General features: G+C 64.8%; 2 protein-coding genes across 5 annotated transcripts; one reads left to right on the top strand and one right to left on the bottom strand.

Annotated features, from left to right (window-relative positions):
- Window positions 1–6879: 6879 nt before the first annotated feature.
- SOX18 (SRY-box transcription factor 18) lies at window positions 6880–8697 on the bottom strand. The gene is made up of 2 exons (XM_059133743.1): window positions 8215–8697; window positions 6880–8035 (listed from the first exon to the last, which is right to left on the bottom strand). Exons 1-2 carry the CDS (start codon window positions 8576–8578, stop codon window positions 7212–7214), a joined length of 1188 nt encoding a protein of 395 aa, XP_058989726.1. The 5' UTR covers window positions 8579–8697; the 3' UTR covers window positions 6880–7211.
- A 10809-nt stretch (window positions 8698–19506) lies between these two features.
- On the top strand, window positions 19507–27482 carry TCEA2 (transcription elongation factor A2). 4 transcript variants are annotated; one of them, XR_009357329.1, is made up of 10 exons: window positions 19507–19748; window positions 22690–22752; window positions 23085–23190; window positions 24148–24238; window positions 25313–25443; window positions 25667–25723; window positions 26074–26228; window positions 26298–26829; window positions 26995–27066; window positions 27268–27482. XR_009357329.1 is itself a non-coding variant. In XM_059188214.1 (10 exons), the coding sequence occupies exons 1-10, from the start codon at window positions 19677–19679 to the stop codon at window positions 27274–27276; spliced, it is 900 nt and encodes a 299-aa protein (XP_059044197.1). In that variant the 5' UTR covers window positions 19507–19676; the 3' UTR covers window positions 27277–27482. The 4 variants fall into 4 exon arrangements, 2 of the variants coding, with proteins under 2 accessions (XP_059044197.1, XP_059044196.1); XR_009357328.1 differs by having other exon boundaries at window positions 26298–26875; XM_059188214.1 differs by having other exon boundaries at window positions 26301–26444.
- Window positions 27483–27672: the final 190 nt, after the last annotated feature.

The following is a 27672-nucleotide window of genomic DNA, read 5'->3' as shown; positions in this document are numbered from 1 at the left end:
GGCTGAGCAACAGCTGGGGTGGGGGGCAGCAGGAAAGGGAGCAGAGGCCTCAGAGTTTAAGGGACACAATCCTGAGTCCTAGACCACGACCCTGTGAACGGGCACACTGACCCTACTGTTCTCCCTGGAGGCTCCTACCAGAACCCGTGTGTGTGTGTGTGTGTGTGTGTGTGTGTGTGAGTGTGTGAGTGTGCACGCATGGGTGTGCTGAGGGGCTGGCCATGAGGATGGACACACAGGTGCATGTGTCCTGGACCTGGCCCAGCCCCCCTGCCTGGCAGAGCCCCCCTCTTCCAGGCAGCCCTCCTGAAGTCTAACTCTGGTTTGCCCTGGCAAGGTGAACTTGTTGGGGCAGGGACTGGAGGCCTGTAGCCTGAGCCCCCAGTGTCACACCTGACGTGTTCTCAGCGTGAGCCCCGATCCCCACCCGACCCTGCCCTCCTGGCCTTTCGCTCCAGTGAGCAGCCTCCATGCCCGGCGGAGACCCACACGTCGTCTTGCCAACCGCTTGATAACAGGCCAGCATCGTAGGTGTGGAGACCGAGACCCTTTTCCCCAAATCGCACACCATCTGTATCAGCGTCCTGGGGCTGCTGTGACGGTCACAAATGGTGTGGCTTAGCACAGTAGAGATTTCTTCCCTCGTGGTCCAGAGGCCCGAAGTCATTGTCACGGGCTGGAAGTCAGGCTGTCGTCAGGCTGTGCTCCCTCCTGGGCCATATCCAGCCCGGCTTCCCACAGCCACGGCAGGCTCCCTCCTCCACGGAGCCTTTTCCTTCTGGGTTTGTGTGTGTGTGTGTGTGAAGATTATATTTATTTATTTGACAGAGAGACATAGTGAGAGACGGAACACAGGCAGGGGGAGTGGGAGAGGGAGAAGTTCCTGCTGAGCAGGGAGCCCCAAGCAGGGCTCTATCCCAGGACCCCAGGATCATGACCTGAGCCAAAGGCAGACGCTTCACCAACTGAGTCCTCCGGGGGTCCCAGCCTCCTCCTTAGAAGGCTCTTTGCCCACAGGCTACAGGCAACCTGCGTGAACCAGGATGATCTCAAGATCCCGAGACACACCTACCAAGAGCCTTTTTTCTATATAAGCCCCGACCCACGGGCGCTGGGAGGTGGCCCTCTCTCTCCTGGGGCCACCATCCCACCATGGCCATGTTGTGGCTCACATAGGATGGCAGCAAGTTGGGCTTCTGGCTCCTGGGACAAAGTCCACTGGCCCAGGGTGAGGGTATCCCAGCCAGAGCAGGCCTGGGGGCAGGAGGAGAGCCACCGTGACCTGCCAAGACACAGAGAGCAGAGGGCCAGCCAGGGTTGCTTGCTCAGACCCCATGCTGTTTGCTTGTGTGTTCGGCTCTGAGACCCTCCTTGTGGCCCATCACGGCACAGAACCGCAGGCTGGATCGGACCAGAGCCAGCAGAGGTGCAGGGACACAGACCGGGACAAAGCTGTGCAGCGCGCCCCTCCTTGCCGCCGTCTGGGGCAGGCTCCTGGTCGGCTCGGGGGCTTCAGCCGTGGCATCCCCTCTGGTCTAGCGCCTTCTCAGCTGCTTCCAGGGAGGTGGGGGCTGGGTCCCTGAAGGAGGGGCCGTGCCAGGGTGGGAGATGGGGCTGCGGGGCACAGGCCAGGGTTGTGCAACTTCCTGAAGCCAGGGAGCCAGACCCCCCGTGTGCAGCGCCAGAAGGAGGGGGGGCCAGGCCGACTTTGAAGGGGAGCCTGTGTCCCGCAGCCTCCCCAGACGGGGAGCTTTTGAAAGAACATCTGGAACATGGGCGCCTGGCAAACCCTGCCCTGGATTGGAAAACCAAACGTTCATCCCGCCTCTGCCACTTGTGTGTTCCCCGCCCTGACCACCCGCTCCTCTCTCCCCGCCCCCTTCCCCACCTCTGCCTCTCTGCAGGCGCCAAAGACCACATGGGGGGTCCATCCAGCCCCGCGTGCTGACCCTTCAGAGGCCCCTCCCTCCTCCACGTGCCTCCCTCAGGGGTCCCTCCATCGGCCTGGCCGGTGAAGCAAGGGGAGGTGGTGGGAAAGCCGAGCATCGCCCGCGCCCAGACCCTGGGCAGATGCGCTTCCCGTGCGCCTCGGGACAGGATGGGAGCTCGCCGGGCCCTGCACCTGGCGCTGGGCGCCAAGGGGGCGTGGGCTCACGCTCTGGCCAGAGGAAGCATCTGCGGCCAGAGCTGAAGGGTGCGCTGGCCTGGCCGGCACTGGGCCCCTGCGTGTGAGACCGCGGGTGGGCCCCCGGCCTGCAGGTGTGCAAGGAGGCGGCCTGGGCCAGCTGGAGTTGGTGCGGGAACAAACACGTCCCGGGCTCCAGGAAGCAAAGCCAGTGCTCAGGGCTGGGGGGAGGGGGGTGCCAGGTGCTGGAGCCCATTGTCCCTGCCGGCAGCCTGCAGGACCCTGGGGGGCTCCCAGGGTCAGTCCCCATCCTGTCCCCTCCCGAGGAAAAGACCCGGCTTTGTAAACACAGACGAAAACAACCACCATTATCCCTCCAACCCCAGCGAAGCCCACCTCCACGGCCTTCCTTCTGAAGAACCAGCAGGGGTTAACGCTTGCTGGGGGAAGTGAGTCCTTGTTTGGGGGGAAATGGGCAGGTCAGGACCTGGGAAGGGGAATGTATTGTGGGGGAGGTGGGTCAGCTTGGGATTGGACGCTGGTCCCTGGGTCACCTCTGGGCTGTGGCTGGGATTTTTTGGTCGGTTTTAAGTTCATATTTTATTTTATAGTAATGGCTCCATCCAATATGGGGCTTGAGCTCACGACCCCGAGATGGAGAGGGGCAGGCTCTTCCCGCTGAGCCCGCTGGGTACCCCGAGCTGTGTCTCGAGGGGACCTCTGCTCACGTCTGTGCAGCGGCAACAGTCTGGCTCCGTGGGGTCCTGCCCCTAGAGCCCACTTGGGACCCTTGTCCCCTGAGGGGAGGTGGCTGGGGCTCCTCGCCAGGTGCGCAGTTCCCGTCCTCCAGTGCACCGGGCCTGTGCGGGGCGTGAGGCCAGGGGTCCCCAGCTGGGGCCCAAGATAAGCGCCGCACCCGGCGTCCACTTCCTGCACCTCCTTGCATTGCCGCCGCCGCGCACCCCTTCCTGTTTTCTCGGCGCGTAGGCTGGCAGGAGCGTGGAGTGCGAGGCGGGGTCCTGGGGCACAGGTTTGGGTAGTGAGGGTTGGGCCGGGGTGGTGGGGCATGAGGCAGGGTCATGGAGACAGGGCTGTGTCCTGGGGGACAGAGTGGGACCCCAGGAGACATGTGGAGGGTGGGGAGCTCCCACCGCGCCGAGCCAGCGGAACCCCACCTGGTGTCCACGCGGGCTCCAGGTGGGGAGGGAGCCCAGGAGGCATGTGCACACAATGAGGAGGAGCCTTGGCGTTCCCACGGCTCTCGCCAATCCTGGGCCAGGGATTCCCACACACCTGGCCGAGACCCTCTGTGGACTGGAGCCTGGTCCTTGGGGCCCCTCCTCAGGCTGGGGCAGGAGTGGGGCAGGATGTGGGGAGGACTCAGACTGAGGCTTGGGCTGGGCTGTCGGGTTTGCAGGTCAGCTGCTCCGGACCCCCCTTCTGGGGGCAGCTGCGGTAGCATAGGGCTCTGATGTGCTTAGCCCACCTGCCCACACGTATAAATGTGTGCAACTTTCATGAAAACACACATGTCACGCAAAACCGCTGTGCCCGACGGCCGGCACGGTCTGGTCACGCAGAGGGGTACAGTTCAGCCTCGCAACGGAGTGGAAGACACGACACCACGGACGAGCCTTGAAGATGTCGCACTCTTAATGCACGTTCGGTTTCGTTTCTGTGCCACGTGCCAAACAGGCCGGTCCACAGAGAAGGGGGTGGGGGGCCCGGAGGGCTGCGTGTGGCCACTCACCCCGGAGGGCTTCTTGTCGAGGCGAACGTTGGGAGGAGAGGCGTGGAGGCCACGTGGCCTTACAGCTCTGTCTCCAAGGGCGGACTCCAGCGCGAAGCTGCCCGGACTCGGAGTCCCGGGCAGGACTTGTACGGTGTGGCTCAGCGGCTGACTGTCCTGGTGTGTGTCCAGCGGAGAGGAGCGTGCTGTAGGTCCATCCTTGCCCATGCTGGGGTGGGGCATCCGAGCTCAGCCTGGGCCCTGATGTGTCTCCTGGTAGGCTGTGCGGCTGGAGGTGTGTGTGGTGTCCCCAGGTGTGTCTACTGGAGAGAGGGTGCCCCTAACCCGTTCCGTGCCCCCGCCTCCCTGACTTCCTCCCCTGGGCTGTTTGCTGGGGAGGGCACGACACCTGGGCCCGGCTGGGACCTGGGCGTGGGAGCTGTAGCCCGTGCCAGCCAGGGCTGCTGGGACTTCCCGCCAGGCCCTAGGCCAGAGTCTGTTCCTGGCCAGCCTGACTCAGCGGGGGCTGGGGGTGGGGACTTCCCTTCTCTGACCCTCCAGGAGGCAGGTGGGTGGAGCCAGGAGGGTGAGCGGTGGGAAACCTGACCCAGGGCTGGAGCCCCCAAGGCCCCAGGGGCTGTGTCCTACACAGGGGCAGGTGGGGGGGGCACTGCTCCCTCCTGAGGGGGCCAAGTCAGGCCCCTCAGAGAGGGCCCCAGGCAGGGCGCTGGGCCGGGGTCCTTCGAGGAGACCCCTCCCCGCCCTCCTGTGCCAGCCCACCACCGTGGAGGAGCTGCTATTGGAAACAGCTGCTCTCTGTGGGAGGCCCTCTCCTGTTCCCATTCTGCTCCTGGACTCCTCCAGCCCCTGGCCATGGGGCCTGCTCTAAAGTGGGCCCCCCACTGCCCTCCCATGGGGGGAGGGGTTTCCAGGTGTCAAGCTCTCTGCCTTCTCCCTACTGAGCAATGGTTCCTGCTGTCCCCCTGGGGGGCACCCTTGTGGCTCCCCCGCATCCCACTGACCCCACCGGCCCTGGAAGGTGGGACCTTCTGGGTGGGGCGGTCTGAGGAGCCCAGAATGGGGGAGGGGAGACTATGACTCCAGCCTGTGCCAGGAAACAGGGGAGACACAGCTGGCCATGTCTGCTCATCTGCGGTGTCTCTGCGGTGGACAACAGGTGGGATGGGGGACAGTGGTTCAGCCGAGGCCGGAGGTCCTCAGTGGGGCTTGTTCACACAACGGGACAATCTGGACTGGTGCTGCCTCCTCTCTGCCCTGGCCAGTGGGTGCAGCATGTGGAGGGGAGGTCCACACCTGGGTCAGAGGCTCCTGGGTCCCCACAGTGGGGCATGCTTTGGCTCAGCCAACGCAGGACGCTAGGGGTCGGGTCAGCTGTCCCACCACTAAGGGGTGGGCCCAGAGCAGAGCAGGAGGCCACAAGAGCTGGTGACCTACACTCATGGGCCCTGCACGTTGGTCTCCACACACAAGCCGAGGACTCGGCACTGCGGCCTCAGTGCCCTCCCCTCCAAGCCCACGACAGACGTGGCTGGACCGGCCCCACCTTTGTGCCTCCGTGTCCCTGCCAGGCACCATACTTATTATGCATACTCGGAAGGAGCCTTGTCCTTGGCGTCCTGTGGACTGTATGTGTCCCCCCACCACCCTGGGTGTCTCTCTGCACTTATGAGTTCATCTCCTGCCTTGTCTGGTTCTGTTCCTTCATGCCTCTGGCTCTGTCTTTGGATTTTCTGGACCAGCTGCTGATGGGGTGGGCCTGGGGGGCTCAGGTACAGCGGTCCCCAGGCTCTGTCTGCTTGGTGGGGAGCTCTGGCCAGTCAATGCCAGAGGTGACGTCACTGCCCCCGAGAGGCTGGATACCTGTAAAAACAGTCCCACAGCCTGTTCACCGCCCCCGCCACACACACACACACACACACACACACACACACACACTGAGGCAGCAGCACCAGATGTGGGGACACACACACACCCAGCCGCAGACTCGGGACAGACACACACAGACGCACAAGGTCACGTGGTCATCCTCATGGATGCCCCCATGGTCACAAGGTCACAGCCATGCTGGGAGACTTCTGCACACACTGGGTAGCCGGCTTGCTGGCCGTCCTGGAGCACAGGCAGGGTCCGGAGAACCCCGTGACTCCCACACACACGGGACACTGAGCTGTGAGTGACCTTTCCACATCAGGGTGTCCGCGATCAGCTCCCCATGAGGGACTGGGGACCAAGGAATCTGGAGAGAGGGGTGTCCAGTTCTGCTGCAAGTGGGGGAGGGTTCATGGGAGAGGCCTGAGCCTCCCTGCTCGGTCGTTGACCTGTCCCTAGTAGAGCCTGGGGAGGTTTCTGTGGGGAGCAGCATGGCCATGGTGCTGCTGCCCCCTCTGGGGACTCTGGTTTAAAAATGACAGACGGGGGCTCCAGGGTGCCATGTCTGTTACAGCTGTCACAGGCCAACCCCCTTGGAGAGGACAGACCTGAGCAGTAGTGCCTGGGTTTGAAGAAAGTTTTAGTTATGTATTTATTTATTTTTATTTTATGTATGTATGTATGTATGTAGTTATTTACACCTGGCATTTTAAAGAGAGAGGATGACGAAACACGGGTGGGGTGGGGGGGATTTCCGACCCCTTTTAGGCTTCAGTTAAAATGGGGTGTGGGACAGGAGGGGAATGCAAGTCTGGGAGGGTGGGGAGCGCCCACACCTCATGCGTCCACCAGCTCCATCTGCCGGCTAGCCTGGAAGGTTGGAGAAGTGGGTGCTTTGGGACCCAAGCTGGGGGGGCTCTGTGGGGGAAGGGCACGGCCAGGATCATTAAGTGACCCGCTCCCCCCTCCCCCAACGACCACAGGTGTTCAGAGGAGAGAGCCAGTCACTTTATTGTGGCCTCGCCTGGCTCAGGGGGCGACCCAGCTCCTGCTCCTGCTTTAAGGCAGACAAATAGTGGTACTCTTCATATTTAAAGAGCCTCGCTACATGGGTGCTTTTGGTCACTGAAACCCCTTGGAAGAAAAAGTTTAAAAGTTTAATTAAAAATTAAATATATTGTATTAAGTATATAAAAAAGGCGAAGTAAAAAATACAGCCTGGTTCTAGAAAATACACTGCCAGAAAAGAATGAGACGCTTCAAGAACTGCCCTGGCCGGGCCAGCCAACAGGTCCTAGGCCTGGGCTTCCTGGAAGAGCCCCAGGACGGGCGGGAACCGCCCTTGCAGGGCGCCCCCGGCGCGGCCGAGCCCTGCGCCTGCGAGAGGGACAGAGCGGGGGTGCACAGCAATACCGTCGCGCCCGCGGCGGGGAGCAAGCGGGGCGCGGGCCCGGGGCCGCCGGCCGCCTAGCCCGAGATGCAGGCGCTGTAGTAGACCGCGCTGCTGGCGTCGGACAGCGCGGCGATCAGGCTGCTCTCCTCGGGGCAGGACATGGCCCGCGGGCCCAGCTTGGCCAGCGCCACGTGGTACGGGAGCCCGGCGGCGTCGGGCCGAGTCCGGCTGCAGTTGAGGTACTGGTCGAACTCGGTGAGGTCCACGTCGGCCCACAGGTCGGCGGCGGGGCCCAGCGTCTCGGCGGCCTCGGGCGGGGGGGCCTCGGGCGGCGGCGACAGCGGGCCGGGGTACGGGCCCGGTGCGGGCGCGCCCAGGGCGCCGTAGTAGAGGCCGGAGAGCGGCGCAGCGGGCGCGGTCCTGAGCGCCTCGGCCAAGGGCGCACCGTAGCAGCCGCCGGGGTCCCGGGGCAACTCGGAGGGGGCGTAGGGCGCGCGGAAGGCTCGCAGCGCGCAGTCCTCGGGCGCCGCGGGCGGCGGGAAGAAGGCGGCCTCCCCGGGCTCCAGGCCGTCCAGCGGCGAGCGCTCGGGCGTGGGCAGCCCCAGGCCGTCGAACTCGGCGCCCAGCGGCGGCAGCTCGCGGAAGGCGCGCGCCGGGCCAGGCGCCGCGGGGAAGGGCTCGGGCGGCGGCGGCGGCGGCGGGGGCGGCGGGGGCGGCGGGGGCGCCAGGCCCGGGAGCAGGAGGCCGGGCTCCAGCCGCCGGGCCTTGCGCGCCTGCTTCTTGCGGCGCGGCCGGTACTTGTAGTTGGGGTGGTCCCGCAGGTGCTGCACCCGCAGCCGTTCCGCCTCCTCCACGAAGGGCCGCTTCTCCGCCGCGCTCAGCTCCTTCCACGCCTTGCCTGCGGGGCGGCGGGCGCGGGTCAGCTGCCGTCGGGCGGGCGCGGGACCCCGGGCGCGCACCGCGAGGGTGGGGCGCGGCCCCCTCCCCCGCCCGCCCCGGCCCAGCCCCGCTCCGGGTCCCCCCGCGCCGCCCCCCGCCCCGCGCCCGCCCCGCGCCCGCCGCCCCCGAGCCCCTCACCCAGCATCTTGCTGAGCACCGCGTTGTGCAGGTCCGGGTTCTGCTGCGCCAGCCGCTTGCGCTCGTCCTTCGCCCACACCATGAAGGCGTTCATGGGCCGCCGGATGCGCGACTCGTCGGCCGCCGGGCGCTCCCCGCGGCCGGCCGGGCTGAGGCCATAGCGCCCCGGCTCGGGGCTGCGCGGCGGGCTGCGCGGCGGGCTGGGCGGCGAGGCGGGGGCGGCGGGCGCGGCGAGGGCGGCGGCGGCGGCGGCGGCGGGGAGGCCGCGCGGCTCAGCGGCGGCCCCGGGTCCCGGGGCCCATGCACAGTCGCGGCGGGCGGGCGGGTCGTCCTGTGCGCCGTAGCCGGGCGGCGATCTCTGCATTCCAGCTGGGCGCGGCCTGGGCGGAACGGAGCGCGGGAGCGCGGCGGCCGGACAGCGGGCACTCGCGGGGCGGGCGCGGAGGGCGCGGCGGGCGGCGGCGGAGACGGCGGTGGCCGCGAGCCGGGTGGGCGCCCAGATATAGCGGCGCGGGGCCAATCGGCGGCGGGCCGGGCGGGGCGGGGCGGGCTGGGGCCGCCCCCTCCCCGGGGGCTCCCTTTCTTCTCCGACCCGGCGGATTCCACCGCAGCCTCCTCCGCGCAGCGGGCCCCCCGCGCCCTCTCTGAGCGAGGGACCCCCCCCCAGCCGCCTCACCCTGAGCGCGAACGGGCGGCTCCCGTGGGCTGGAGCTGGGGAAGGGGCATCCTCATTGGGGCTGTCCGGCTCTCAGAGACGAGCTGCCGTCCCCACCCACGGAGTCAGACCCCCGGACCGTCTCGGGGGGAGGGCGGTCGCCCCCTCATGAAATCACACTGGGAGGGGGACAGGGGCGTATTTTAACCCATGTTCTTGGGAGGCTTCCCAAGAAGCCTTGGGGTCTAGCTCAAAAGAAGGGGGCACCCTGGAAAAAGTTCCCTGTCTCTGCGGGGAGCGTGTCCTGGGTAACCGCAGCGCATCACGTCCCCAACCCTACACTCACATGTGGAATTTTCACCACTGGGGGCTCTGAGGCCCCCTGTTTGTCCGTGGGGCTCAAGAAGACAGAATTGGCGTTCCCTGCCTCACTAGCAGAGCCCACTCCAGACGGGGAGAACCTGAGCGCTGGACACCCTGGACCCACAGCCGAGTGAAGGGAAACCAGAGGGCGTGGGGACCTCCACCGAAGGTGCAGAGTCCCAGGCCTTGCTCCCCCTCCCGCGGTCTGCTGGGGTGAGGGGCTGGGACCGGCTGCACCTGGCCACCGCCCTGCTGGGCTCCCACCTGGCCAAGCAGTAGAGTGAGGCCAGAACCAGGGTTGGGGGAGGGGGAGGGCAAGGGGGGCCTCCCCTGGGCCTGGGTGGGTTTCCAGGGGCGCTTCCCGCCTCGCCTCTTCCAAGTCTGGGAGGGGCCTGGGCTCCAGGAACTGGGGGGTCTGAAGGGTCTCCCCTAGGACTGTTGCCCTGCTGAGGCTGGGATGAGTGTGCAGCCCAGGATCTGTGTGGCCCTGCTCCGCTCCCCACCGAGTGCTGGGAGCTCCACATTTCAGGGCCCAGGTATCGGTGACCCTGGGCTTATGTGGCCAGAGGCTCTCAGTCCCCTGGCCCTTTTAGTGCTGTGAATGGGGAGCGTCCTCCAGCCCCACCCCACCGGCAGCTCCTGAGCTGCCCCCAGGAGCCCTCCTGGTTTGAGGAAAGACCAGCGCCCCCACAGAGGTCCCTCAGCCTGAGGGCTGCTGGGTGTCCATCCTGTCTCCGCCTAGGGTTCTGTCATGGAAGGCCTCGTCTGACAGCTGGAGGAGTGAAGCCCTGGGTGTCCCAGACTGGTTTCGAGATCCCTGAGACCCCACAGCCCCATTCACCACGTAGAACTGGGCTGATGTACTGGGGGCCGTCAAGGCACCAAGGTGTGGATTCTCTGGGTCTAGGGGAGAGCTCAGCTTTTTCCAGGAGGCAGGGGAGGGTGGGGGGCCCTGGGGTGGGCAGGTGCACAGTCCTCTCCCAGTGGGGCCAGCTCCGGCCTGGCCAGTGTCAGTGGGTGGACTGGGCACCAGGGCTGGGAGCAGGACTCCTGGCTGAAGAGACGGCCCAAGAAGCCAGCACCTGCTGGAGACGGCCCTTACCCTTCCAGGTGCGCTCCGAGCTCACCGGCGCCTGGCTTAGCCTGGCCGGGAGCTGGTCTGGGTTGGTGGTCCCTGGGGCTTGGGAGGGAGCCTTGAGGGTCCTCCACTGCAATCTCCCCCGACATTAGGATGGATCTAGGCTGATCCGGCATCACCTGACCACAGCCTCGGTCCCCCCAGCTCCCCTCCAACCCCCCGGCCCCAGGAGAGCCACCTTGCCCAGCACCAGCCAGCGACCCTCCCTCTTGGCAGAGCTGTGCTGCTCAGGTGTCCAGCTGTCCTGTCCTGTGGGCTGAGGCTGGGCAGGGCAAGAGGAGAGCCTCCTGGGGTGGCTCCTTGCCTCTTCGGAGTCAGGCTGTCTTTCCGTGGGTGCGCATGCTGCCCTGCTCAGGGTGAGGACGGTGGTTCTGACCCACTGGCCAGATGGGAAGACAGTGGGGGGTGGGAACTGCAGTCGGGGTGGCCCTGCCCCTAGAGCCCCGGGCTGGGGGACACACACACACACACACACACACACCCCATCTATGCAAGGGCTGGTGGGGGGGTGTGGTCAGTGGTGCCTGGGGGAGGGGCGTAAGATGTGTGTGTCTGCGTGCTTGTGTGTGGTCTGTGTGTGTCTGTGTGACAGGGAAGGTCTGTGTCTGTCTGCTGGAGCGTCTAGCGCTGGAGTCTGCCCACGGCCTTAGGAGCCAGGTGGCGGCCGAACTCTGCCACAAGAGGGGGTCCCACAGGGTAGAATGAGGGTCCTGCTCAGTGAAACGCTCACCCTCAACACCCACCAAGGGGGCGGTCCCCAACAGCACAGCTCCATCCAAAGTGGGGGTGATTCGTGAGTCTGGGCCATTTCTGTGTGTCTAGAGCCCACCTTGGGCTGGCCTGGCCCAGGTTGGCTCCTGCCCACCCTTATGGGGGCCCTTTGTGCAGCCCCCGGTGCCCCAGACAGAAAAGTGGAATAGAGGGGCATGCTTTCTCTGCAATGTGGGGCCGGGCTGAGTGCTGAGTGGACACTGCCCTCCCTGGCCTCCCACCGCGCCCTCGATGAGCCAGGACCAGACCCCCAGGCTCTGGGTGAAGCCTGCAAAGGATGCTGGGCAGCTCCCCTCAGTGGCTCTGGGTGGGGGATTGGCTGGGCTCTGGGAGTGGCAGACCTCCCAGGCGCTGCCCGGGGCACAGACCTCACAAGCTCCCACCCGCCTGGCCCCGGCTGCTGCAGGAGCGGGAGTCTGGGACCAATTACTGAGTCCCTCGGGGCCGGACCCTCCTTCTGTTGGAAGGTGGGGGTAGGGTCCCTGTCCGACACAGGTCCAGGTAGAGGGGAATCTTCTGTGTCCTGAGACCTTGGCTTGGAGCCGGACTGCTCGGTGCGAATCCCACCTCGGGGTCCTTGAGACCAGGAGGCTCTGGGCCTGGCCCTCATCCTGTTGCTCTTTTTTCAGACCCTGCTGCAAGGGCTGGGGTTGAGGGTGGGGAAGGCAAGGTGCCGGGTCAGCCTTGACTTCTGCCCAGGGGTCCGGGCTTCAGAGGGAACTGCCCAACGGCCTAGAAGTATAGGCGCGCATGTCCCTCCCCAAGCGACAGGCCGGTCCAGGTGGACTCTGGGACTCGTGCCCCGCCGTGAGCCTTCTGGCTCTCAGCCCCAGGATGCTGGGCCTGGTGTGGCGGGGCTCCCAAACACTGTGGGCCTTGCTCCTGAGAAGGGGGGCGGGGGGCAGGCGTGGGTGCTGGGCTCAGCGGCAGCAGCTGTCACAAGGGTCAGGCTTGGCGGCGGCGGGGACCCGGGTCTCGGGCCCAGCTAGGTGTTTTGGGAACTAGGGTGTCAGTAGTCTCGTGGGGGTGTCAGACTGGCTGAGGGTCTGGAGCAGAGGGGACATGGTGTGGTCGCTGTGGGCCTTTGGGTGTGTGTGGGGGGGACGGAGGCCAGCGGGACGGAACAGGACGGGGCTCCTTCGGGAGAAGGGGTGCAGGGCCGTGTGGGTTTGAGGAGGGAGGCGTGGGTCGCCTGTGGCAGGAGGCATTCGCGGGATGCCCCAGGGCGTCCAGGGCTGTTGGTGTAGAAGAGAGGCTGTTGCTCCCGAGTGGGGCCGCTGGATGCAGCGAGCCCCGGGGCGGCGTGGGGTGGCCCTGTGGGTCCTGGGGGTTTCGGCAAGCTGTGTGGGCCCGCGGGCGCAGCAGGGGCTCCATGGGAACCAGGCTCTAGGTTTCCGTGGCAACAGCAGGGCGGGGCCAGGAAACACGGCTCAGGAAGGAAGGCCACAGCTGTGAGGAGGGAGCCGGCGGCCTGGCAGAGCAGGCGCCAGACACTCTGTCTGTCCAGTCGTCCGGAGGGCCCGGAGCCCCTGCCCTAAGCCCTGCCTCCCCCCGGCCCTGCAGACCCCCCGATCTGCGCCCGGGGCCCCTGCGACCATGGCTGTCTTTATTCCAGGCAGCGCGCCCGGGATCTGGGTGGGCAGGTGTCCTAGTCCTGCAGGAGCTGGGCCCCACTCTCCTCAGGGGCTTTTGGAGGAGCAGAGGTGGGGCTGTGTGGGTGTCCCGGGCAGTGCCCCCCCTGACCTCCCTGCCTGGGCTGGCCCGGCCTCTTTTGCTCTCCTGCCAGGCTCTCGTGACAGTCCTCAGCTGCCCTGGGAACGGTGCAGAGAAGGATCGGAGCCCCCAGTGGGCCCTGCAGCTTGTGTTTCTTTTCTGCTGCTGCCCTAGCTTTGTGACAAGCGGCTTTGATGGCCCAACCAGCTGGGACTGCCAAAGGGGCTGGGGGGCAGGTCTGTGTTCTTGGGGACCACCCATCCCTTCTCATTCATTCGTACATTATTGAGTGCCTGCTGTGAACTCAGCTCTGTTCTAGGAGACAGTGAACAAAACAGACCCAAGTCCTTGCCTGGGGAAGGGGGCTCCTGTTCTGCTGGACAGGGACAGTCAATAAATCCAGAAACAAGGCAAAGTATGGGGTGCCAGGCTGCAGAGTGTGCTCTGGAGAACGGTGGTGCTGCCGGCTGTGGGGGAGGGAGGGGCCATGTCACGGGTACGCATGGCCTGTCACTCTGTGACGTAACTTTGGAGACAACCCCAGAAGGGAATGTGTACAAGAGATGAGGTGATACCTGGAAAAGAGTGTTGTACACAGTGGGAGCTGCATGTGCAAAGGCCCTGGGGCAGTGAGGTGTTCTGATATAGGGGAAGAGCAGGGAGTGCAGAAGGGAGGGGAGAAGGAGCTGTGTGAGGCCTGGGGGGGTCTAGGTCTTTTTCTCTGAGGGAGAGTTGATGACTTAGGAGGGTTTTGAGCAGAGGAGGGTGTGATGTGACTTCGCTTTCTACAGTCTCAGCAGAGCTGCTGTGTGGAGATGGACCTGGGCAGCTCAGGAAGGAGTGGATGGGGTCTGCTCCTGGCTGCCCGTGGAAGGCCGCCTCCCTGGGGAGTTGCCAGGAGGGCATGGGGGCAGTGCGCGCAGACCCACGGAGAGGCTACGGCAGGGGCCTGTGGTTTGGTGCCCTGGGAGTCAGATCTCTTCTTTTCACCCGCAGCCCCGGACCCCCCCACTCCCACTCCCCCACCCCCGCCCCTGGGCCCCTGGGGATGGGGAGGGTGGAGTGGCCGCCAGGCTGGCGGGCAGGGCAGGGAGGGCTGCGTTTCTGGGAATTGTGTGGGGGAAGCACATTGTTCGAGCCTGGAGCAGGCGGCCAGGGCTGCTGCTGGCCTCTAGGGGATGCCTCCTGGCTCCCCCAAGTACTGCCTCTGGGGGAGGGAACTGGGACTGGGCCAGGGCTCTGGGCCGGCCTGGGGACTTTCCTGAAGATGCTACTGTGGGTGGGCAGCTCTTCCCACTCTGCAGACTGAGAAACTGAGGCCCCAGGAAGGGCTGCGGCAGTGGCGGATCTGCTAGCGCCTAGGACGGGGCGGGGGGTGGGGAGGGGCTCCTGCCGGATCTCAGTCCCTGGTCACTGCCCTGCCTGACCTCAGAGGCCAGGATCTGAGGGAAGCTGCCGTGGGGTTGGCTGGGGTCACAGTCCTACACAGCCCCTGTGGCGGTGGCCGTGCTGGGCTGGAGGGTCTGGGGGGCGAGCAAAAGCAGCTGGGTGCCCAGGCCCGGGGGAGAGCTGCCTCAAGGTAGCAGGGGATGGGTGGGGGCTTCTGGGGCCACGGGAAGCGAGGTGGGGCTCTGTGTGAGCGCGGCAGCTTGGGCCTTCCCACCGAGGCCCCTGCCTCAGCCAGAAAGGAAGCGCGGATGCGACCGGCTTGGGTCATGGCCGGCCTGGGGCGGGCAGGGGGTGGGGGACACAAATAGAAAAATAAATGGCCTGAGCTTCCGATGTTTCCGGACTGAGGGTGGGGGAGGGGCAGGCCTCTGGGCCAAAGGTGTGGTCCAGCCTGTGGGTCCTGGACCTTGGCGGTGTGGCTGGGGTGTTCCCAGGCTGCTGTCAAGGATGTCTCCCCCTCAGAGGCCCCAGGACAGGGCCCGGCTTCCCACAGAGGACGCTCCTGAGGGCAGGTCCGTGTACTTCTCTCCTCTGGGGGCTGCCCCGTGGGACCATCGTGGGCACGGAGGGAAGGCGCCTGGCGGTGGGCCTGTGGAGTGTCCAGGAGAGCACTCTGGAGTAAGGCAGGGGGAGGGTCTCCCATCTCCCGGGGGCTCCTCCTCTGCTCCTGGCAGACCTCTCTTCACCTCTGACCTCTAATCAGGAGCCCCTGGGTCTCCGCCCATACATCTACATTTTCATGGCTCGGGCTCCCAAGCTGGTGGCAAGGCCCTGCCTTGACTCCCCATCACCTCATCAGGGCCACCTGGCTCTCAGCTCTCTGTCCCCCACCCACCCCTTCCTCTGCCCCGACCCTTCTCAGCAGGAGAGGCTGCGGGTCCTCCGCGGAGGGCCCCATCGGGTGCTGGGAGGGTCGCGCCTCAGGCCTTCAGCCCAGAGCAACAGGGAAGTCAGTTCTGAGTTGGCCTCCCTGGGCGTGGGGGTGGGGCCTGTCTTTGGGGCTCCCTTGCTGGGTGGTGGCTGGTAAACGTGGGTCCCTTCCTGCCCCTCCCCCGCCTGCTGTTGATTTCTCCTCCCTTCACGAGACACACATTTACTGAGCAGCTCTTAGGTGTCCCGGGCTGAGAACGTGGCAGGGGGTGGAGGGGAGGCCTTGTTCTCCCAGCAGAGCAGTCCTTGGGAGACAGACACCTGGCGGGCAGTCCAAGGTGGTTCCGAGCGTCCGAGCGTGAGGACCGCAGGCACGGCCGTTGTGTGTGCCTGTGAGCAACTTTGTCTCCCCGGGGGCTGCGGTTGCATGTGGGGGTCAGAAAGGAAATGACGTTCTTCGTTGGCAGAGGGGTCGGGGTAGGGTCTGGAAGGCCGGAGCCCTGCGGAGGGCCCAAGTGGGGTACAGTGGGTTTGCATAAGCCCTCTCGAGGAGAAGCCCATGGTTTTGATGCTGCCCTCTGGGAGCAGATTTCAGAGCGTACCGGCTGGTCAGGGCCCCCCCCCCCCGGCAGCTTCTTGGAGGAGGAAGTTCCCAAGGTCAGGTAGGGTCCATGAGGGGTCTGGGGCAGGCTGCGAACGTCCTGAGCAAGGTTCCCAGGGTCATGGACTCATGGGGGCCTCCAGACCAGTACTTTGACGGTGGAATACTGAGTTTTGGGGTTGGTGGGTGCTGCCCCAGCTTTAGCCCTGGTGAGGGTGGGAGCCCCCGCAGCTCCCACCCATGGGGGGCCTCTCTGTCCTACTGGGTCCGCTTCACAGTTGTGGCCAGAATGGACTGCACCTCCCTAGGGGGAGGGCGGTGGACACCGGGCCGGCCAGCTGGTCTGTGGCTCCCGCCCGCCACCTAGAGGCCACTGCTCATCATGGGACACACAGGCTATGCCCCTGGGTCATCCTACCCAAACCCGGGGCTTCCCATTCATGCTGCCTGGGGCCCTACCCCCTCCACGCAGGGCTTGACCTGCCAGGTTTCAGGGCTCCTGTCTCAGGGGAACAGCTGTGGCCCCCAGCTCTCCAGCTTGGAAGTACCCTGCCTCCTCTGCCCCGTACCCCCGATTTGTTCTGTTGACTCCCTCTTTCCCGTCACCTGCCCTGCCTGGGGCCAGGCTCCTGGGACACTCCCTAACAGCCCCCAGCCCAGCCCTCTGTGGGCCTGGCTCTTGCAGGGCGTCCCCACCTCCTGGCCATCGCCCTGCTGAGGCCCCAGTGTCTCTGTCTCCATTTGTCTCCAATCTCAGTGGAGATCCACGGAGGGGACATGCTGGGCTCCTTAGGAGGTCTGTCGCTAGAGGCCCCGGAGGTGGACCCCATCTGGTTTCTCCTGGAGGACAAAGGGTCCTAGGCAGCCAGGCCAGGATCTCCACTCTGGCGGAAGGGCTCTAGTCCTCCCTCTCCTCCAAGTCCTCACTTTGGGGCCATGTAATGGGGCAGTGCAGGAAGGAAAGCTTGTAGGGTTACAAGGGACACCAGTTACAGTGAAACACAGGTATTTAAATATTTCCTAAAATGTTCGATATAGGGGCGCCTGGGTGGCTCAGTGGGTTAAGCCACTGCCTTCGGCTCAGGTCATGATCTCAGGGTCCTGGGATCAAGTCCCGCATCGGGCTCTCTGCTCAGCGGGGAGCCTGCTTCCTCCTCTCTCTCTCTGCCTGCCTCTCTGCCTACTTGTGATCTCTCTCTGTCAAATAAATAAATAAAATCTTTAAAAAAAAAAAAAATAAAATAAAATGTTCGATATAGAAAAGCAAACAACAAAAAAGTGTGATATAGAAACCCGAGCACTTTAAAAAATGTATTTTACTTATTTATTTGACAGAGAGAGACACAGGGAGAGAGGGAACACAAGCGGGGGGAGAGTCAGGCAGAGGGAGAAGCAGGCTTACTGCCAAGCAGGGAGCCTGATGCGGGACTTGATCCCAGGAGCCTGGGATCATGACCTGAGCTGAAGGCAGATGCTTCACTGACTGAGCCGCCCAGGCGCCCTTAAGAGTCTTCATTTTTAACCAGCTCCCTTGGTCATGCTTTAGTTACATCTTTGTGGCTTAAACCATTCAACCAGCCCCACAGAGAGGCATTCCTTATACTAAGTCCCTTGCACAGACAGTGGGACCGTAGGTCACCAGCAGGTGCTCCCAGGCAGGGTCAAGGGTGAAGCCCCACACTGGTTTCCCAGGCTGTCTACCTGCCTGCTCTCCTCCCCAGCACCTGGTGCTCACCTGTCCAGTGGAGATCAGGTGGGGACTGACCTTGAGGCTGGGCCTGACAATGACCTGCCCGAGGGTGGCTGTGCTGATAGCCCAGACCCTGCCTCGATCGAGGCCTTGGCCAAGGTCCAGTGTCTGGCACGAACCCTCTTGAGAACCAGGTGATGCTTCTGAGAGGCCTGTGCTGATCTCTCGGACTCCAGTTTGAGGGACCTTAAGCTGTTTTGAGTGCTCTTGGACATACACCTGCCTGCTCAGGAGTGTAGAGGCTGAGTGGTCTGTCGGCCCTCCCTCCCCTGTGGTCCAGGCTTTGTCAGAAGCTATGGCTGAGCTCAGCATCCCAGGGTGCTGGGTTGTGGTGGCTGGAGGTCTTCAGCACCACCAGGGGTTGCTCTAAGAAATCCCCTGAATCAGCTCACCCCTGTCTTCTCAGAGGCCTGGCTGGGGAGCCTCCATGGACACGTCCTTGTGGGGAATGGGGGGCCAGGGTGAATTTCTGAGGTGCTATTCTCTGGGATTCTTGTTGGTGTCTGTTGTGCAGGAGCCCAGCGAGCTCCCCGTTCTCACCAGTCACTGCTTGTGCAGAGCAGGGCTGGAGGGTGCACAGCTCCAGCTTCCTTGTGTTCCTGGTGTGGCCAGACCCTCAGAGGCTGCACACAGGTTCAGACCATGGGATTCTGGCCATAAGGACTTGCTTGGTTGGGAGGGTCAGAGCTATGGCGCCAGAGCACAGTGAGGGGCAGAACCAGAGCTGGTCTGGAAACGTGGTGATGTGTTCACCATCACAGGGCCTCTGTCCTGGAAAACCTTTGCTCCCTCTTAGGAATTCCGTGCTTTTCCCTTATGATTACTAAGGAATCTCAGAAGTAACCCTGTTTTCCTTTTCACTCTGGCTGCTGGAAAGCTCAGTCATAATCAACTTAACACCCCCGAGAGTCCAAGGCCTGGTCAGCCGACTGGTCATCCCATCTACCACCCGGTCTCACAGCTACTTGGCCTGAATTTCTGGGGCTGTGTGGCTCACAGCACTATAGACATCAGTGCCCTGGCTCGTACCCTCCCCCAGAGCTGTGCCCTGTCCAGCAAACCGCCCAGCATGGCATCACTGAATGCGCGGCAGATATGCGCAGGGGATGCTGGATCTGCCCCTTCTGCCGCGCCCCGCAGGCCTCTACCTGCAGCGGCCGGCCCTCCAGCTAGGTGCAGGCTGGCCATTCCCAGGGACCGCCCCCAGCAAAGGTGACCACTGATTGCTCGTGCGGTGTCCCCTGACCTGTTCTCAGCGCGTGGTGTTTATCAAATGACCGCATGTGAACAGCGCCGCGGGGCAGACATTTCACGGTCGCGGACACAGAGACACCGAGGGGTCAAGGGACTGTCTGAAGCACGGAGCCCGGGATTCGCGAAGGAGCGGACGCCGCAGGCGGCCCGGGACTTGCTCTCACGGCCTCTCCGAGTCCCCCGGCTCCCTCGGACCCCGCATCCCGCGACTGCCCCCTCCCACCTGCGGGCGCCACGCACCAGCGCTCAGAGACCAGCATCGAGGCCAGAGCGCGCAGGGGGTCCGCGCGGCCTCGGGGCGCGGCGTGGGGGTCGCGAGCTCTCCCGCAGGGTCCCGCGGCAGCGGAAGGTGGAAGAAGAGGGCGCCACGCGGGCGGGGGCAGGCGACGGACCCGAACGCGCCTCTGCGGGTGCTACGCCGTCGGACCGCCGGCCGCTCCGGGGTCGGAGCCGGGGAGGAGGGGTCGCGGGCGCACAAACCCGGGGTCGCGCCCGCCCGGCACGCTCCTTCGGCCTCGGTGCGACCGCAGCGCCCCCAGCCAGCTCCCGGGCTCGCGCGGGCGCTTGTGGGACTGCGAGTCCTGCGGCCCCGTCGGTCCCCGGCGACCGCCCGCGGCGGGACTACATTTCCCAGGAAGCCATGCGACTCCGCGTGGCTTCTGGGAGTTGTGGTCCAGCGCGGGGCGAGCGCGCGCGAGGCGGGAGGCCGCGGGAACTCCATGTCCCACGATGCAGCGCGGCGACCGCGGGGGCCGGGGGTTTGAACGGAGGGTCTCCCGACCGCGGCGGGGCTGCGTCGTCTGCGACGGGTGCGGGCGACGGCGTCGGCCGGGGCAGGGGTCCAGGCCCCGAGGCTGAGGCTGGCGCGGCGGGCGCTGGGGGCCCTGCCCCCGAGGCGATGATGGGCAAGGAAGAGGAGATTGCGCGGATCGCCCGGAGGCTGGACAAGATGGTGACCAAGAAGAGTGCGGTGAGGGGCGCGGGCCGCCAGGACCCCGGGACCCCCGCCCCGCCGACCCCCGCCGAGCCTGCCGAGCCCCCTTCAGGGTCGGGGAGACCACCCGAGGGGCAGGACGAGACCCCGCCCCAGCAGAGACTCCCGGGACGTGGGGAGACCCCCGTCGGTGGCCGAGACCCCTGCCCTTGGGCCAGCCCTGCCCTTCACTCCCGCACCCGCGGCTGAGGCCGCAGTCGGGCCTGGACCCGGTCCCGGGAGCCGCGCTCTCTGGACGCAGACCCCAGCTACCAGGCCGAGAGCCCGCAGACCTGAGATCCGTCTCCCTCCGGGCCCCCTAACTCCAGGCCGCCCCCGCCCCCAGCCCTGCCGGAGCCGGCCCGCGGACGCGTTCTGGGTGCCGCCCTCCAGGCCCTGCCGTCGCCCCAGCCCGTGCAGACCTTCCGTCCTGGCTGCTCCGCCCTCCGGGCCTCCTTCGGTCTCAGCCTGGGCGTCCTCGCAGCTCATCCCGCCCCCGCCCCCAGGACTCTCCGCGGAGCCCCGACCCCGACTCTGAGCCTCCTGTCCCGCCCTAGGCCTCCCACATCCTTTCTGAGCCTGCGGGAGTTCGGGGTGGGAGACTGGACGCCCCTGCCCGCCCCCTCCCCGCCCCCCACCCCAGCTGCTGCGCGTCCCTCCCCTCGGGTCTGCCTGGGGCTGTGGCCCTCAGCGTCCCCCTTCACAGGCAGGCCAGGGCCTTTCTCGGCGGAGCGGCCCCCTTTTACCCTGTATCTGTCCCCGCCCTACAAGAACCAGGTTTCCCTAATAAATTCTTTCCCTTCCTAGCCAGGACTCAGCCGGCAGCAACTGGGGAATGAATGGGTAGTTTTGTAGAGAGACCCCTGGGGTAGACCCCTGGGAGTGCCGTGGGGAGAGCCGCCGTCCAGCTGTGCCCACTGTGCTGCCTGGCATCTGGGTCCTTGGCCAGTGAGTCTTTGGGGGAGGCTGTGCTGTGGTCTCTAAGAGGAACCAGGCAGATGGGGTTCCAACGTCAGCCCCTTCTCAGCTTTGAGATTCTGACAATCTACCTGGCCTCCCATGGACGCATCTTTGGTGGGTGGTACCTGCCTTTGGGATGTTGGGAGGGGTCCTGGCCGGCTCCCTGAGAGGCTCTGTAAACACAGCCTTCTCCCCCCAAGACTGGGGGCAACTGGTTAGGGTGGTGGAGGGGCTCCATCATGGGCTTGAGATGCTGGGCGGCCCCTCCAGGACTGTCTGCTTGCTCTGGGCTCTGAGTGGTTTTTTGGGTTAAGCAGGCTTTTCATGGGTCCTTGTTGACTAGGTTCTGGACAGGGTTTGACACTGGGACCTAAAAGGGGGCTGGTTCCCCTCATTCGTTCAGCAAACGGCAGCCCCTACAGACAGACACACACACACACACACACACACTCTCTCTCTCTCTGAGTTCATGCCCCTGGGAGGCCGTGGGCAGCACAGAGCGGGGGTGGGGGGGAGCAACCCTGAGCCGTATCCAGAGGTGACCAGAGAAAGAAGCTGCTGCTTCTCTTGAAGGAGACAACATCCCCCAGGTGGGGTCAGAGCTGGGTCCGTGCAGGGCTGGGCGGGGGCAGGTGGCGCTGGGGGAGGGTGTGTCCAGGCAGAAGCAAGGAGCATGAGGAGGGGGAGCTGAGCACCCTCTGGGCCCGGAAGGCGCCTGGGGTTTGAGGGTGCTGTGGTGCGGGCAGAGAGAGAGCTACCAAAAGTTCCAGTGCCTGGGAGGCTCTGTGGGGATCTGGGACCCGTGACTGGGAAGTCAGGAGTGGTGTTTCTGCCAGTGGTCTGGCGCCCACAGAAAACTGATCAGTGAGCAGCCCTGTCTTTGGCTCTGATGACCATCTTTTTTTCTCTGAGGAGGTCACTTCAGGGCTGGACTCTGTGCAGCCTGAGGGGCAGAGCCTGCTGGGGGTGACGTGGGGGGCGGGGTTAGAGCATAGATACCACCCCGAAGGGGAATGGGGCAGGGCCAGCCCTGCCCACAGCCTGGGCTGCAAGATGTGCGGGTCTCACAACCTTGGGTGGCTGGGTCAGGTTATTTCTGCCCCCTTCACGTCAAGGGAAAGACCCACACATGAAAACCCGTGTGTTATGAAGAGAAGCCTCTGTGAAGAAGGCAAGAAGGGAGGCGGCTGGAGGTGTTGTGTGGGGTGTGGTCATCGCTTGAAGTCGAAGGGGCTTTGCCAAGAAGGTGTCCTTTGAATAAACTTTGAAAGAAGGAGGACAAATCTGTAGGTCTTTGGGAGGTGTTTCTGGCAGCAGGGGCAGCAGGTGCAAAGGTCCTGAGGTGAGCCGCTTGGCACACTTGAGGGACCTTAAGCTGAGCCTGGAATGGAGAGAGCAGCCCATTTGTGTGTGGCCTTGGTGTGGGGGAGGGCTTTGAAGAAACAGATGTGGGGTGGGAGGAGGCAAGGAGGGGACGGTGGCTGGCCCGAGGGTTAGGGCAGGGCCTGGAGGGATTGATGAAGCTTGGGGCCGTGGGACAGGAGTCCGCGTGTGGATGTGATGGCAGTAGCGCTTGGCCTCTGCAGGGGATACTGACCTTGCCGGGTTGACCCCTCTCAGCTGGTGGGTGATCCGCTTCAGGGAGAAGCTGCCCAGCCCACCACAAGGGACAGGACACTGGATGGGGCAGTGAGTGCCCCTGGGGCCACACCTTCCCCTGGGTGCGACCCTCCTGCTGGGGAGGGACTGCGGTCCTTGGGGCTGTTTCCTGCAGCCGTCGCTTGGTCAGTGACCCAAAGTCCTGGGACTGAGTTTGCCAAGCCGCTTTCCGTCTCCTTCTGGCCCTCTCTGGGCATCTGACCCCAGGTGGATCTCCAGATTGTTGCTCCTTGTGCCCCCCGCCTTCTTTTATAGGAGGCAGGGGCTCTGGCCACAGAAACCTCGAAGTCATTTATGCAGGTCCCCCTTCTCCTTCCAGGAGGGAGCCGTGGACCTGCTGCGGGAACTGAAAGCCATGCCCGTCACACTGAACCTGCTGCAGGTAGGGCTGGGCGCGCCCCCTGCCTGGGACAGCTCCCGGGTACCTGGCAGGGCTTGCTGGCCCCTGCCTCGGGGCCTTGGTTGGTACAAACGTCTGTCCTGGAGGACACCGTCCGTGCCTCTGTCTGTTGCTCAGGAAGACAAAGGGGCACCTAAGGATAACCCACCGTGTTTCTCGCTGATGCTCCTGGGCTCCTCATGGGACAGAAGCCCTCAGAAAGGGTATCCACTGCACAAGCTGGTCCCCGTTCCCTGCCCCATGGGAGCCTTGGAGGGTCTGTGAGGAGGGTGTGATTGCCCCCCACCCCCCAGCCCAGGCTGCTTGTTTTGCAGTCTACACGGGTTGGCATGTCTGTCAACGCCCTGCGGAAGCAGAGCTCTGATGAGGAGGTCATCGCGCTGGCCAAGTCTCTGATCAAGTCCTGGAAGAAGCTCCTGGGTGCGGGTCAGGCGGCATGGGCCGGGAGCTGGGGCCCCTTGCTGGTCAGCACTGTGTAGGGTGCGGGTAGTGCTGTTCCTGAGCCAGGGCCACCTGGGAGTGGGGTGTTCCGGAACTGGTCCGGGACGGCTTGGGGCTAGGACACCAGGGGAGCCATCGAAAAGCTCGAAAAGAATGCTGAAGGTAGTAGCAGGAGTGCACTTGAGGGTGGCCAGGGGCCCTGGAGGGACCTGAGTGGGGAGGTCACACAGAGAGAGGGGGTCAGCGCAGCTAGAGGGCAGGGGCCAGAGGAGTTGGGGAGAGAGGGAGGGGAGACAGCTGGGGTGGGAAGACGCCCACCCGGCGACCCTGAGGGCCCCACCCCTTCCCAGCCTGTCTTGGGCTTGGTCCAGCCCTTGTGGAATAGAGCTTGGTGTCCTGGGTCTGTCTTTAGTCCTGAGTGGCTGGTGTGTTGGGCAAGTGTGTTCTGTGGTGCGGGGGCTGCGCCTCGTCCTCAGGGACGGTCCCCCAGCATTGCCTCGGGTTTCAGGAGCCTTGTGAACGGCGGTTCACTGTGACCCCCAGGGCCCAGTGGGGGAGGGACCACGCCTGGTCTGTTTCCAAGTTCAAACACTCCGTCTGTGGGGGCTGACAGGGGACTCTGGACTCAAGGGTCACTTCGGGCCGATGGCTGTGCTGTCTGCTGAGACGGCAGACCCCCGAGAGGCCTCCCGGGCTGGGTGAGGGGTAGGAAAGGGGTGTGGGGCTGTCTTGGGACCTTCTGAGGAGGGAGGACAGACGGCCCCAGGTGCAGAAGTCTCAACAGCTAGGGTCCCAGGTGGGTTGAGGGTGGGGGTGCTAGAGCTGGTGATGTGACCAGGGCTGTGCCGTGGGGGCAGATCTGCCCCCCTCCCTAGCCTGGCCCTGCCCTCCGGTTCTGCACCCCTAGCCAGCCGCCTCCTTTCCTGGCACTTGCAGACGCCTCTGATGCCAAAGCCAGGGAGCAGAGCAGGGGCGGGCCTCTCCCCCCATCGTCCTCGAAGGAGCCCCCCGAGGCCAAGGATCCCAGGTAGCGCACCTGGAAGACTGCTGCTTGCCTTCCTGCTCCTGCCCCCACCCCTGTCCCTCCTGCTCAGCAGATGGAAGGGCAGGTTTCCCTGTGCCCTGGGGCTGCTGAGACCATTGACATGGACACTTCTCAGAGGGAACTTTCCCTGGGGGGGCTGTGCCTGGCCTGGGGGGCCTCTTGCTGCTCCCTTCTCTTCCAGAGCTCCTCCGGACCCTGTGTCTTTCCAGCCCCAACCATCTGCAGGGTCAGGCTGTGTCTACCCTCTGCAGCTGTCCCCAAGCTCCACATCTGTGTCCTGGGGTCTCCTCACTGGCCAGCTCTGGCTGAGCAGCCCCCTTAGCTGGAGTCACACTGCTGCTGAACCCCTTTCCCCCTTGGGTGCCCCAGGCTGCGAGTTCTGGGGGCCCTGAGGCCTCGCTGCTGCGGCCCCAGGGAGGGCAGTCATGGAGACCGGGGTTCCTCATGCGGCCGGGCTATGGCCCATAGGCTGCTTTGCCTTTGACCCCACGGGGCAGAAGTGGCAGGAGACCAGCCAAGGCTGATCTCTAGATTCCGAGTAGCTGTGCAGGGCTGTGGGCTTATCTGCCCGTCAGCACCTGTTCCCTCCAGGAGACCCTTGCTCCCCCTGACTTGTGGGGCTCACGAGATGCAGGGGTGTGAGGGGGAGGGCTGGTGGATGCAGTTGTCAGGCAGCTTGTGGGGAGTGCCCAGCCCATCCAGGGGCATCTCTGCTGGATGGGGCCACCTGTGGTCTGGGCGACCCCCGACTCCATCTGCCTTTCCCTGGATTGGCGCCTGGTCTTGAGTGGTGTGGCCCTGTGTTCTGGCCTCATGGAGGGCAGGGACCCGCTCTCCCCACCTGGGAAGTCCCACCCGCTGGGCTTTCCTGCCTCTGGCCAGCTGGGCAGACCCCTGGGGCATGGTGGGCTGGAGTCGGGAGGCGGGGGGTGGGGCAGGACCACGGGCTGCTGTCAAGGTAAGAAGGAACAGGGATTGTGGCTGTCCTGTTGGCTTTTCTGGGACCCATGTGTCCCCGGGGTGCACACGGCCCGAGGGGGGCCTGTCTCTCTCCAGCCGCAAGAGGCCAGAGCTACCCAGGATGCCGTCGGCACCGAGGATCACCACGTTCCCACCAGCGCCAGTCACATGCGACGCCGTGCGCAACAAGTGCCGGGAGATGCTGGCTGCAGCTCTGCGGACGGACCGTGAGCGCCTCCAACACGCACCTGGGGTCCTGCGGTAGACTGGACGAAGCCTGCCCGGGGGACAGCCTTCTCCCCTAGCTCACTGCAGCTGAGCCCGGGCTGGGAGGGGGTGGGCAGGGGGCCTTTTGGTCCAGCAGAGCACCTGGGTCCTGGGCCTCGGGGGCTGGGTGGCTGGCAGAGGGGGTGCGGCTGGGGGGCCATTAGTCCGGGCTGTCTCTCGCAGATGACCACATGGCTGTTGGCGCGGACTGCGAGGGCCTGTCGGCCCAGATTGAGGAATATATCCTTTATGCGGGGGCTTGGAACCCAGGGCTTTCTGGTGGAGTCAGGACAGCCGGACTCGCTCCCCGGGGACCGTGCCAGGGGGTGGGTCGGTTGACCGGGAGGGCCCTCCCTGGATCTGCTGAGGGACTGAGTCCACCGGGGCATGGGTCCCCCAGGGCTTTGCAGCTACAGCTGGGCCTGAGTCCAGTGGGGACCCCCACTCAGCAGCCTCTCCCCTCGCTGCCAGGCGCGGGGGGCAGACTGTGTTGCTGGGCCCCTTCCCCTCGCTGGCCCCCCTTGGCTGGCCCCATGGGCGGGTGGAAGGCAGCCACACTAGGCTCTGGACAGGTCCTTAAACGCCTGCACGCATCTTCCGGGATGTGGGAAACACGGACATGAAGTACAAAAACCGTGTGCGGAGCCGCATCTCCAACCTCAAGGACGCTAAGAACCCTGACCTGCGGCGGAACGTTCTGTGTGGCGCCATCACACCCCAGCAGATCGCGGTCATGACATCAGAGGTGAGTCCCGCTGGAGGGGTGTGGGGCCCCCCCCCGCGCACTGTGGTGAGTACGTGGTGACTTGTCCAGGAGATGGCCAGTGATGAGCTGAAGGAGATCCGGAAGGCGATGACCAAGGAGGCTATCCGGGAGCACCAGATGGCCCGCACGGGGGGCACTCAGACGGACCTGTTCACCTGCGGAAAGTGCAGGAGGAAGAACTGTACCTACACGCAGGTGTGCCCCGGCCCCTCCGTCATGCTCCAGCAGCCTGTGCCTGCCCCTGGGGCGGGGGGTGAGGTCCGCTGACCGCTGGACACATGCATAGTGAAAGGCACAGGGCTGCAGAGTCACCTTGGGGACCTCCTCCTTTGCCCGGCACCCCTGGTCCCCCGCAAGCAGCATTTCGGGGGTGGTTTGCTCTGGGCACTAAAACTGGGGGACGTGGCCTCCCCCAGCATGGGGAGCGCCCAGGGGATGTTGTTGCTGGCCAACAACATGGGGGGGTGTGCTGTGCTGCCTGGACAATGCTCGGACCCGTGGAGGTGGACAGTGACGTGGACTTCAAGATGCAACTGGGCCCCCTGCTAAGCGACTGGAGTCGCTGCGGCAGCCTCGGCAGGTCGGCCAGGGGGGCGGAGGGTCTCCCATGCCAGCACCGCTCAAGGGTACGGCAGCCTCCCTGCGTTGGGACTCAAGGGAAGACCTGTACCTCGGGGCCTCCTGCTCCAAGTGGCTTGAGTCCCTGGGGTTGGGGGTGGCCCCCTCACCATAGCCCTCCCGGCAGGTGCAGACGCGCAGCTCTGATGAGCCCATGACCACCTTCGTTGTCTGCAATGAGTGTGGAAATCGCTGGAAGGTAGGTGGGCGGGCCTTTTCTGAAGGTGGGTGTCTCCATCCTCCCAGGTGTGGGACCCCTGTGACGGGGGGATGGGGGACAGCCCTGCTCCACCAGCCTCCTGGGGCTTCAGAGGAGGTGGGTGGAGACCCCAGGCCTGCTGCTCGCCCTGCGGGGGTCATGGTCTGCACGGGGCTGACCGCACTCATCCACCCCGTGCAGTTCTGCTGAGCCTTGGGATGTGCGTGAAGCCTCAGGCTGCGGCCAGCACAGTGCCGCGGCCTCCCCGTGTCCTCTGTCGACAGTCACCGCTTCTCGGCAGCCGCCCTGTGCCCACCTGAACTTCCCCAGAGGGCTGCGCACCCTGCTCCCCAACCTTGCCTGCGGTATACCTTTCTTCCTCTTTCCCCCAAATTATTAAATGTTTCTGTTTGCCATTCTGATGTTTCTGACCCTTGGTTCTGGTGGACCATGCACAGTCGGGCTGTGACCTGGGTCCTCTGGCCCCACTGTCTGGCCCTCCCCCGCTCCACGGGAGGGGGATGGCAACTCTTCTCCTTGGGATCAGGTGACACTCAGGTTTGGTTCTACTGAACAGAGATGGAGGGAAGAGCCCTCGGGCCTCAG

This window comes from Mustela lutreola, chromosome 9 (assembly GCF_030435805.1).
Source record: "Mustela lutreola isolate mMusLut2 chromosome 9, mMusLut2.pri, whole genome shotgun sequence".
Lineage (NCBI taxonomy): Eukaryota > Metazoa > Chordata > Mammalia > Carnivora > Mustelidae > Mustela > Mustela lutreola.
The sequence above is the reverse complement of the archived record's forward strand: the minus strand, read 5'-3'. Positions and strand labels throughout refer to the sequence as shown.

Excerpts from the sequence above, each read along its gene's own strand:
- SOX18 (XM_059133743.1), bottom strand. The coding sequence starts at position 8,578 with ATGCAGAGATCGCCGCCCGGCTACGGCGCACAGGACGACCCGCCCGCC. Across the intron at positions 8,036-8,214 it reads GGTGCTCAGCAAGATGCTGG|GCAAGGCGTGGAAGGAGCTG; the intron begins GTGAGGGGCTCG and ends GCCGCCCCGCAG.
- TCEA2 (XM_059188213.1), top strand. The coding sequence starts at position 19,677 with ATGATGGGCAAGGAAGAGGAGATTGCGCGGATCGCCCGGAGGCTGGAC. Across the intron at positions 25,444-25,666 it reads TGCAGCTCTGCGGACGGACC|ATGACCACATGGCTGTTGGC; the intron begins GTGAGCGCCTCC and ends TGTCTCTCGCAG. Across the intron at positions 25,724-26,073 it reads GTCGGCCCAGATTGAGGAAT|GCATCTTCCGGGATGTGGGA; the intron begins ATATCCTTTATG and ends AAACGCCTGCAC.